The following is a 12,126-nucleotide window of genomic DNA, read 5'->3' as shown; positions in this document are numbered from 1 at the left end:
ACAGCCATCCCCTTTGCCCCCTGTCTTTTCCTGCTTTACTTTTCTCCACAGCACTTAACCACATTCAAACATACAGTGTAACTTGTATCTATTTTGTGTCTGTCTGTCTTGGTCATTGTATATCTACTTTGTGTTTTGTCTGCCTTGTAAAATCTTATGGGCACTTAGCTTTTTATGTCAACCACAAATCCATCCTATGGAGGTATCCACAGAGTTTCTGTGTGTGTCACATTTTTATTATTTTTGGGGGCTGTGCCAAGCAGCTTCTGGAATCTTAGTTCCCCGACCAGGGATTGAATCTGGGCCCTCAGCAGTGAGACCACGGAATTCTAACCCCTGGCCCGCCAGGGAATGCCCACTGTGCCATTATTTTAAACCATGCTTGTTAGGCTTAGAGAAAAGACATTCAGGGAGAGGGACAAAGTGTACTGTATTGCCAAACAGGTCTCTCTTTTATTTCTTATCTTGCTATTTCCATGTTAGATGGCTTAAGTTTGTTTTTCCGTCACTGCCTTTCTCCAGGGAGCAAGGAGCTGTATGAACTGCAGGCTGAAGGACCTGCCAGCCCTTGAGCCCCACTCGGCTGCGAGGCCTCCAGAGGGCAAACCCATTACAAACCAGCTGGGAGGTGTCCATCTGAAACAGCACCGCAGGCTCTCCCAGCTAACAAGCCCCACGGAAATAAGCCCTGCGTCGGTGTGGCATCACGATGATATTCTATTTGCAGAAACAGATACTGAAAGCCATCTTGGTGTGGCATCTAAAAACCAGTGGGTGTCAGGGTCATCAGATGGCGAAGCTTGATAGGCCCCCCAAATCGGGAAGGAGCTGAATCCTACTGCTGATAGGTGCTAGGCAGCAATGAACTGTATCTTCTGTTCTAGGGTGCAGGGGCTCTGGGTCTCAACACGAGTTCAGACTTGAGTCTCTCGTTCAGAGAGGAGTCATTCCACATAGCAGAGAGGGGAGGGGCGTCGAGAGAAAATGCAAACACACCACACACACACACAAGAGCTGTGGGCTCAGCAGTAATTTCCCTGACACCTCCTTATTCCCCGGCTCTGTCTGCCTGAGTGTGATGTGTACACAACAGAGGAATATGGTTTAGGAATAAAACCTGTTGTTCCGTGGTAGGGTGTTCGGAATACAAAGGGAGGAAAGAAATAAAACTAGGAAAGTGACAGTGTGTCCCTATTTTAAAGCAGAAAAGAGAGAGGGAAAAGAAAGTCAATACGCCCACCCCTCAAGCCTCGAGACACTTGCAAAATGTCACAAGTGGACTCCAAGGGACAGAGCACTGGATCTGGAATTGACACAAACATCGCAAATTAAACCCCGCTCCTACTGCTTCCCAGCATCAAAAGCATTATCTAAGCATCTGACTTCCATTAACAGTTTGCAGAATTATAAACTTTCCACTTACAAAGTTGGGATAATTGCAAGTACTTCACAGGGTCATCGTAAGGGTCAGAAGGAATAATAGAATGAAAGGTTGGAGCACTGGGCCTGGTATGTGAGAGGGGATCAGGGAATGTTTGGGGAGATGGATGTTTCTCTGTTGTCCTGTCCAGCTGTTTTATAGTCACCTGCGGCTTTCCTCCCAAGTATCATGACTGTAAGCATCCTGAGAGAAAGGACTGGATCTCACTCACTTTTGTATCCAACACAAAGCTCTTAATAAATAAAGCTTTGTCAAAGGACTGGTTTTTTTGTTTTTTTTTTTTGGCCACTCTGTGTGGCATGTGGGATCTTAGTTCCCCAAGCAGAGATCCAACCTGGGTCCCCTGCATTGCAGGGTGCATTCTTAACCGCTGGTCTGCCAGGGAAGTCCCCAGGACTTAATCATTTAACCCAAGGTAAGGAGACAAGCTGGCCAACTCAGGATTATTTTCTGTCTATAATCCAGCACATCTTCAAGGAATAAGATAATCAAGAAGTTGGGAAACAAAGAAGGGGCAGAACATTTCTGGATAATCAAAACCAGAACTGTGGCCCCCAGACCACAGAGGGGGCTAGTGGCCACACAGGGGAATCAGATCGGCCAAGGACCTTTCTCCCAGATGAACCTGTGGCTGAACCTTCTCAGCATCGTGACACAGTGTCTAGGTTTTTCCGTTCTCATTCTGAGCATTCCAAGGAAGACATGAAAGACAGAATCTAAAGGCTGTGCTCCTTCCCTGGAGACTCTACCTGCTGCAGTTTTTATGATCTGAGTATTTTTAAACTTTATTTCAACGGAATCATACTTTCATGGCTGGCTTCTCTTGCTCAATATATTTTTTTCCACACAGACTCATATTTTTAGAGCAGTTTTAGACTCATCGAAAAAAGGAGCAGGAGACACAGAGACACAGAGATTTCCCCTACGCTCCCTGCTCCCACATATGCAGAAGCTCCTCCACCAGCAAAGTCCTGCAGAGTGGTGTCTTTGCTGCCATCAACAAACCTACACGACACATCCTTAGCACTCTCCAGGAGGTCCTGACTGCTCCTTCAGGCTCCTTCCCAAGCAGGTCCTACGAGCCAGCCCCACACCAACCCTTTGCGACAACATGGAATAAAGTTCTCTCCCAGAAACAGGAAGACTGACTTTTAACAGCCCCACAATGACAGAGAGGACAGAGAAAAGCACTGTGAAAAGATCTACCGATAATAGCAGCAACAATAATAATAATACCAGTTGACTTGGACAGAACACACAAACTCCTCTCACCCTGGCAAGGCTCTGCACACTCTCCTAGCTGCCAAGGAGACATTACAACTATCTGTCGAGGGACTCCCCTGGCAGTCTAGGGGTTAAGACTGCACTTCCAGGGCAAGGAGTGTCGGTTCGATCCCTGGTCAGGGAACTAAGATGCCACATGCTGCATGGCATGGTCAAAAAATTAAAATGTTCTGGGGATGTTTACTGGAGCAAAGAGCTCTGCAGTCAGACCACTACCTGCACTCCTATTTTTCTTTGGCCACCTAATGACTAGACAATATGGGACATACTATCACCCTGCCTAAGCCTCAGTTTCCTCATCTGTAAACTAGGGATTAAAATATGGCCCACACTCTAAGGATTCTGGGAAGAGTAAATAAAATAATGTATGCCTGGAACACAGCAAGGCGTCAGATGTTATGTGCCATTGTTATTACTACTAATACTATTACTACTGGGCTTCCCCGGTGGCTCAGACGGTAAAGCATCTGCCTGCAGTGTGGGACACCCGGGTTCGATCCGTGGGTTGGAAAGATCCCCTGGAGAAGGAAATGGCAACCCACTCCAGTGCTCTTGCCTGGAAAATTCCATGGACTGAGGAGCCTGGTGGGCTACAGTCCATGGGGTCGCAAAGAGTCGGACACGACTGAGCAACTTCACTTTTCACTGTTACTACACTGAGAGGGTGTGTGACTGTGTGTCTGTGTGTGTCAGGAGCAGGTGAAGGATTGAGTAGGAAGAGTGGACTATCAATGAAAAGAGGACGCATGTGTGCCAGGAACTGCTCTTGGAACTCAGTTTCCCATCCTCGTTGAAGAGAATCCCACAAGGCCAGGGGAAGCAAGTGGGAGGCTGCATTCCAGTGTCCAACTCTGTTCGTTTCTTTACGGCACGCTCTCCACCAACCAGACCCCTCGGTACTTACATATTTCCAGCCCAGGGTGGTTTTGCAGTTTTCACAGTAAATGTCTGCGACGGCGTGCAGTCCTGTTAGCAACACGCGCTCTTCCGCCGGCCCGCAGCCCACATTAACTCTGTGCCAAGGGTGGGGAGAGAGAAAGAGGGGAGTCAGGCAAATGCCCATTGGTTTTTGGAGCTGAACTTCCAGCAAAAGATTAACTGAACATGGCTGCCCGAAGCGAAGCCAACGCTAAGAGCATCACCTCTAACGGAAACTAGTAGCAACCTCCAAAAGGTAGCCACGTGGAAACATCTCCACTGAGTTGTCTGTCAGATCTGAAAGTTCTGATTCAGTGAGTCGACTCAAAACAGTCTTTATGGTTGAGACTTTGCTTAGAATTTTTCTTTCTTCAGAGCTTTTCTTAAGCTTGTGATTTAAGGGGGCAAATGGACAACCACACTGAAGCCCACAGCCTGAGCATAGCTTCCTGAGGACGGACCATGGCCGGAGATGTCAATCATGACAGCAGAGTCCTGTCCTCATCAGGGACCAGTGAGCCCCATCTATCAGCTACCTAAACTCCTTCACGGAGAACCTATTATTTCAAGCTGAACATGCTAGATTTCCATTTTCACAGTTCATCAGGCTTGCTTTCCCAGAGAAAGCTGTAAACGATGCTGAGGGCTGTGGCAGACCGTACGAGGGGACAGGGGCTCTTGGCTAACTCCACTTTACAAAGCCTCCTCCAGCCTCAGTCCTCCAGTGGATCCTGGGGTCTTCTGTTCATCCTCCTTTCTTCCTCAGAGACACGTCTCAGTTCTAGTTCTGAGACCTTTGTGGTCAGGCTTCAGAAGAAGCACGCCAGCTTCTCTGCTAGGAGACTACAGCCCTCTCTGCTTACTGGAATACTGCCTACATTATTTTTAGCCCAAGATGATGCCCCTCCCCCCACCACCACCACCACCAAATTCCCCAAGGATGACTGGCTAACATGTGTGGTTAAATAATGCCCCACAGGGTTGTGTGTATGTGTGTGTGTGTGTCAGAGAGGACAGGTTCCACTGTGTCATCATCATGGAGTGTTGCGTTTCCCCATCCCTCAAAATTTGCACCAAACAATGGATGTACCATTCAGAGACACTCACACTGAGTTAAAGAGGTAAGCTCGTCCTTGACTTCCTTGGAACGACTGAAATGCAAGAAGACAAATCGATGGTTAGAGATCCATTTCACCCACCCGGGGGGAAACCAACCCCAAAGCACAACAATCATGACCTTGCAGGACTGACAGAGCTAAAAGGGAGCAGTGAGGCAGCTAACTGTCCAGCTGGCAGATGGCACGGTGGGAGGAGGAGAAGGCAGAACAAACAAAGCTACGGAACCCGGGTCAGCCCACACTTGGATTGGCAAGGAGACAGCATTAATCCACATTGGCCTTTCCTGGACCCATTTGCTTTTGGCCATCTGTGCTGCCCACAGCTTTCCTCAAGGCGGCCAGGGTACGGCAAGAGGCACAAGTACCTCTCCCTGCCCTCTTGGGTACAACCCCCAGGAGACAGCAAAGAATTCCCAAGGTAAGACTGAACCACCAAACCCACACTTCTCACTGGTCTTACTTTCCTGGAGACCCTAATTGCTCTAACAGTCACTGTCTTCCTAAATGCAGCATGGAGGACTTTCCTGGTGGCCCAGTGGTTAAGAATTCACCGTCCAATGCAGGGCACACAGGTTCAGTCCCTGGTTGGGGAACTAAGATCCCACACGCTGTGCAGCCAAACAAACCAACCAACCTGCACTGCAGGAGTTCTCTCTCTCTGAGGTGTAAGCAACTTGATCTCCAGGTCATAGGAATGCCCACTAAAGGGTAATCCCACTTTAACTTCTAGCTTAAATAGGAGCTGGACTGCACGGAGATCAAACCAGTCATTCCTAAAGGAAATCGACTCTGAATATTCATTGGAAAGACTGATCCTGGGAAAGATTGAGGGCAGGAGAAGAGGGGGAGACAGAGGATGAGATGGTTGGACAGCATCACTGACTCAACGGACATGAGTCTAAGCAAATTCCAGGAGATAGTGAAGGACATGGAAGCCTGGCAGGCTGCAGTCCATGGGGCCACAAAGAGTTGGACACAACTTAGTAACTGAACAAAAACAACAACAAATAGGAGCTTCTTTCTTCTGGCTGGAGGATGGCAGGGACTGGGAGAAACAGGAGCCTGAAAGCTCACCCTGCAATACTTCCTCTAACACGGGCCCTGTCCATGTTCTCCTCCTCTGGTTACACTGGAATGTCTGGTTGACATGAGCAAGCCATGTCCCACACTGCTGCCTGCATTTTTAATGTGGCTTGACAACTGTACCCTGAATTAAACATCCTCGTCTGCTCTGAAGACCACTCAGAAAGAAACAACCAAACAAAATAAGGGACTTTCCCATGACCTCTGTTATTCAGTGGCTGGAGAGATCCAGGGCTGACTGGTTAACAGATGACCAGAGGGTAGGAGAGAACCAGACAGGACACAGATCACTGCGTCCATGACAGCTGCCGTCAGAAGCAATGGACTTTAGGGATCGGGGCCCGCCAGCCACAGATCTGTCTTTGGGGCAGCTGGATGGTTGGCTGCCTCCAATGTGCAAATACGCCAGAAGCCTTGGCTCCCAGGTGCAGCTCCGAGGAGCAAGCAGGTGTTCCCCAGCTGCTGCTCAGGCAAAACCAGCTCTCTTTCCTTTGGGTCCTGAAGCATCTCCGGGGAATATATGAGCTCTAGGCTAGAATTAAGCATGAATCCCAGTGTTACAGCCTCGAGACCTGGAACCTGGAAGTCCATGCCACGTGTTCAGATGAGACAATGTCTCAGACCATACATTTGGCCAACCAGTTAGTTCAGTCTTGCAGCACACAGACACCCAAGTGCCACCAGGATAGCAAAAGTTTCACCATCTGGTCCCACCACCCCCTGCAGTCTCTTCTCTTGCTCCTCTGCCACTGTGTCTTTTGCTCTAGTCGGGCCAAACCATGTGCAATTCCTGGAACTTGCATTTCACCAACTTTGCCCACGATCCTCCCTAAGACGGGGAGGTTCCTTCACTTGACCAGTCTCAAGCCTCAGCTCAGCCTCCTCTCTTTCGTAAGGTTTTCTCTGACCTCCCCAAGAAGAGGCACCCCCTGGTACCCATGGACGGGACTCGTTTTGCTCACCGCCTGTTCCTTTTTTCTTAGCTCTCAGCATACTTGATTTCAACTGCCTGTCTAACTAACTCCCTCACTAGACTGTGAGCTCCCTGAAGATATGAACCGTGTCTTCAATGTCTCTCTGAACCCGCAACATATAGCATGAAAAATCTGGCATCATTTACAAAATATTTATCCCATGAGTCAATTGCCTCTTCCTTAAAAAAAAAAAAAAAAAAAAAAAAACGCTGCTTCTGTGCTTTAAGATGTCAATAATGAGACTGATGTTATAAAAATAGGATCTTTAAACAGTAGGATCCTTGTAATGTTTTCTAATGGGACAGAGTAGCCCAAAGAGGTTCATTTACACCCAAGTACTTAATAATGTAAAGATAACGTTATGCATTTTTCCTTTGCAAAAAACATCCCAAACTATCTTAACAAAAAGTTGCTGACAAAATACTGACTTGGCAATATTTTTTTTTAAAACACACACTAAATCTGCCCCTTCAAAGTAAAGGCAACATTTTGACAGGGAATGGAAATGTAACACCTTTTCCAAAGAAACTTGTACTACAGAGAGAACTGGTATTTAGCAATGCTTTCATTTTATATGATCTTTGTAGCTCAAAATTGAAATGCCTGTACAAAAAAACTAATTCAAAATGGAGGCTATTAAGAAAAAAAAAAAGCGGGAGAAAATCTTTGACTTTGCATTAGAAAAGATTTCTTAGATACTACGTCAGCAATACAATTTATAAAGGGAAAAAACTCCTAATTTCATCAAAATTTCAAACTTGTGCTCTGAAAAACACTGTGTAGAAACAAATCATAGACTGGGAGAAAATATCTACATATTGCTTTTTTAACAAAGGATTTGTATCTAAAATATATAAAGAGCCCTCAAAATTCAATAATAAAATAAGAAATCCAATTTTAAAATGGGCAAAAGATTTGAAGAGACTTCACCAAAGATAAGCAGATGGGACAGGCCCATGAAAAGATGCTGGACATCACTAGCCACTAGGGCAATGCAAATGAAAAACAACTGACATACCCCTATGAGAACGGTCCAAAAAAAATTTTTTTTAACTGACAAAACTAAGTGCTCTCAAGGACACTGCAAAATGGCCAAGTCTGGACAAGCATTTGGCAGTTTCAATTACCCAAATGTAATGAAAACCTATGTTAATACACGTAACAACATGGATGAGCTTGAAATGCTTTAGGCTAAAAAGATCAGTGGTTGCCAGAGGTTATGGGTAAGGGGTGAGTTTGACTACAAAGGAGTAACATGGGAGATGGAATTATTTTCTCATCTTGATTTTGGTGGTGCGTAAGACTATGCATGTGTCAAAACTCATTGGACTTTTAAAAAATTATTTTTACCTACAGTAAAATATACTCTTGCTAGTGAAATCCAATAGAATCTTCCCCAATCAGGATTTGAACCCAAGCCCCTAGCAGTGAAAGTGCCAAGTCCTAACCACTGAACCACCAGGGAATTCCCACAAATATTCCATTTGAATCTACCTGTCTCTGTAAAGAAGTTTTCAGCAAGGGCAATAGTTAGAATGAAGTACCGAAGGGCACTGTCTTTGGACACACCTCTGAATTACTGAGGGCTTCCCTGGTGGCTCAGATGGTAAAGAATCTGCCTGCAGTGCACGAGACCTGGGTTTGATTCCTGGTTCAGGAAGATGCTTGGAGAAGGAAACGGCTACCCATTCCAGTATTCTGGCCTGCAGAATTCCACGGACAGAGGAGCCAGTCCATGGGCTCAGAGTCAGAAACGACTGAGCGACTAACACTTTCACTTTCTGAATTACTGAATCAGAAAGTGATAAACGAAGATTTTTTTTCCCCTGAAAAGAGAGCATATTCAATCATATATACCTTCAATAAAATAAGATTAAAAAGTTATAATTGTGTTACTTTTTCTTCCATCCTTTTAAATTGCATAAATTATTAAAAATTTCTAGTAAATGTTTATAATGTACAAATTAGCAACCCCATGTAAACCATTTATAAATAAATAGACACATTAGGAGTACACGCTCAAAACACTTTCCTGGTAGGGGTATGTGACTTTAAATGCTCAGAGGTGACTGTTCTTGGGGTTCTCAGGCAGGGCCTAAGAGTGGCTTTCTCTCATCAGTGTTTTATAGTTTTCTATATACACAGGTCTGTTGTTTCTTTAGGTAGATTTATTCCTAAGTATTTTATTCTTTTTGTTGCAACGGTGAATGGAACTGTTTCCTTAATTTCTTTCTGTTTTCTCATTTTAGCATATAGGAATGCAAGAATAAATCAATTTTTAAAAATCATATGAAAAGTAAAAAAAAAAAAAAAGAGAGTGGCTTTCTCTAGCCTGACACACATTCGAATTCCTAGACAGTGGGGTGGGGGAGGGCACATGAAGAAGAGTCTTCCATCAGGCCCAGGGGTGCCTCCCAGGGCGACCCCGGCTCCTCCAGGTGTCTTCTCCGAGGGTGTACTGGCAGAGGCCCACGCTCTGCGAAGGGTGCTGAACCCATCAGGTGCCGATACCCACAGCGGCACCCCACTAGCGACAGCATCGATGAGCCTGTCTCCCCAGCTCTGCACCCGGGACCAGCTGAGCCTCTGAGGACAAGGGAGATTCTGCAAGCTCTTCCGCCATGGCTTCCACGCTGGGCCGCTGCCAAGCCAACATTTATGATGAGAAAAACATTCACGGAGAACAACAGGCATCTTGCAAATAGACACAGACAAGAATAGCCCGGCTGGGTCGCTGTATCCTGTGGGGCCCGGCCCAGCCTGGCACGACCAGGCGCGGCCCGGCGCTCCCTTGAGGGAGGGTGGAACGGAAGGTGGGGAGACAGAAAGCCAGCGCAGGGAGCAATCAGAACGCAGCAAGCAGGATTTCAGACCAGGAGAGCCCGAACAGACGGTCAGACACATTTGTTTGCTATCATGACTGCCAGGCAACAAGGCAGCTCTTTTCCATGTTGTATATCAACCAAGGCTGGTATTCAGGACTCCAGGAAAGGGTTTTTTTTGGTTGTTGTTGTTTTTTTTAAAAATTACCCCAAACTTTTCTTCTGTCCTTTAAAGGAAAGTTATAGTTTCAGGCCCAGCCCTTCCAGCCAGCTCAAAGGAACGGAAAGGCTTTGAGTTTCCTGTTTGGTAGCCAAAACCACTGATTTCTGGCCCCTTTGAAAGTCTGGAAGGCAGCAATTCCTTTCAAAAGCAGGAGGACCATTGAAAAACGAATATTTGTCGGGGGAGGTGGCAACAGAGCAAACATGCGGATTCCTCCTTCTCTCGAACAGGTTCAGGCATGAAGTCCTCCTCACATAAAGAGGGCCTCTCAGTCGCCTTTCTCTGGGAAGGTCACTCATCGTCAACTGAGTTCATGCCCCAGGAGGTGCCCAGGGATGAGGCAGGCAGAGGCCCACCTGATTACTCAGCTCTAACAACTGGGAGCTAGTCCTGGGGTATCCGCACATGATAAGAGGATCTCATCTTGGCTCAGAAATTCAGGATAAAATCCTGGCTTTACAACTTCAACTTACTAGCTCTACTTGACTTTGGGAGAATTATCTACCCTCTGGGCTTCCACATCTTTTACACCTGTGGATGGAAAATGTGCCCACGTCCTAAGTTGTTGAGAACAAGAAGTAAAACAAGGTAAACCAAGTGCAGAGGGAAAAGGAGATCAGTTCTCCACCTTCCCTCTTTGGCTTTTTCAGAAGCCTGCAGAAGAGAGAAGAAAAAGTTGACTCTGTCTGGTTCTTCAAAATCCATAAAAATATAGGGATAGCCCTGCAGCTGCTGATGACCCTTACCAGTTACAATAATACGAACCTTTTAAAGTACCGTCCATAGGCACAATGTCCATCACATGGGCTTTGAAGATATGGGACTGCCAGAGTTGGAGCCTTGGCGTGGCCATATATTCACGATGCTACTAACTGGGTCAAGCCAATTTACTTCTCTGAGAGTAAACTTCCTCATCTATAAAATGCACACAGTAAAATTGTATTCACACTCACACCAGATTTGTATAAGAAATAAATAATACTGTGTACGCTTCATGGCATGATAGATAGAACCTTACCATAAAAGTCACCATGAACAAACAAACAAAAAAAAAGTCACCATGAACGTATACAATTCAGGGGCTCTTGGTATATTCACAAGGTTATGCAACCATCACCACTATCTAATTCCAGAACATCTTCACACCCCACAAAGAAATCTTGCATCATTATCAGTCACCTTCCATTTCCTTTGTCCCTGGCAACCACAAACCTACTTTCTGTATTTACGGATTTGCTCATGGTATTATATGCTGTACTCTGTACCTTGTCGGGGAGAAGGTAACAGAGGTATTAGATAAAGACACAATAAAGGATAAGTAAAACTCCTCCCTTGGGGTGTGGGCTGAACACCCCACCTCAAGATTCTCCTGGGGAAGGTCAGGTCAGTCCTTTTTCCTTTCTCATTCCTTTCTGCATCCAAGCCTGGTGGAGTTTGCTATTCAGGGTCAAAGTAAACCACAGGCTCCATTCCAAAGAGCTGAAACCCAAGCAAAATAACCTTGTCTGAATTTCACCCTTGAGGAAGCATATGGAGAAAGTGGGAAGGGTGATAATAAAGAACAATGAAAATGATGAAAACTTCCACAATTAGAACCCGAGTGCAGTTTAAAGACTGAGCAATTAGCTAAGAGGAAAGACAATCAAAGGGGATTTCTTCCATTTTCTTTGCAATAAGGAGGAAGTGGACCGATACGGAAATAAGAGAGACTTGGGTTCATTATAAGGGAAGAATTTCCTGACTATGTAAGACTTCCACACTGGGACACAGGTCACCAGGAAAGATTAGGAAAGCATAAAGCCATTTGTATGTGTTTATGGTTTATAGAAAGTTTTCACACATCTGTCTGGAGGTCTGCATGGGGTAAAAAGCCACGTGTGTGCTGCCTAGGGGCAGAAGCTTGGCTCCCTCTGAGCTCTGGGAGGTCGCCACTCACCCTCCCGTTCCTGAACCAGATGAAGGGAGGGGCAGGGAAGGGACTGGCTCTAGAGGAGGAAATATCTGCAGTGTGGAGTCATGAAATTCCAAGGGCATGGCAGCATACATGATACAACAAACTGAATGGCAAAAACAAAAGGTGGTGTGGGGCCTGGGTGCCACATTTTATTGCTGAAACGTGGAGGCTTCAGGATCTAAGTTACTTAATGATCAGACCTTCCAAATTCAGCAGATGCCGGCAGCTCCCTACAACCTGTTCTCCTCCTTTCTCTCCACAGAGAAGTCCTGGGACACTTGCATTCTCCACAAGGATACAGAGGAGGGG

The 12,126-nt window shown here is 46.0% G+C and overlaps 1 protein-coding gene across 3 annotated transcripts in view; it reads right to left on the bottom strand.

Moving 5' to 3' along the window:
* Window positions 1-12,126, bottom strand: part of YPEL2 (yippee like 2) — an 85,531-nt gene that overhangs the window by 25,806 nt on the left and 47,599 nt on the right. For all 3 annotated transcript variants that reach the window (XM_043902836.1, XM_043902838.1, XM_043902837.1), the window contains exons 3-4: window positions 4,751-4,794; window positions 3,630-3,738 (exon numbers count right to left, since the gene is read on the bottom strand). In XM_043902836.1, the coding sequence (XP_043758771.1) occupies window positions 3,630-3,738; window positions 4,751-4,794 (153 nt within the window). The remainder of the gene's footprint in view (window positions 1-3,629; window positions 3,739-4,750; window positions 4,795-12,126) is intronic.

Source organism: Cervus elaphus, chromosome 5 (genome assembly GCF_910594005.1).
Source record: "Cervus elaphus chromosome 5, mCerEla1.1, whole genome shotgun sequence".
Lineage (NCBI taxonomy): Eukaryota > Metazoa > Chordata > Mammalia > Artiodactyla > Cervidae > Cervus > Cervus elaphus.
Note: the sequence above shows the minus strand (reverse complement) of the source record. Positions and strands in the feature narration are given on the sequence as shown.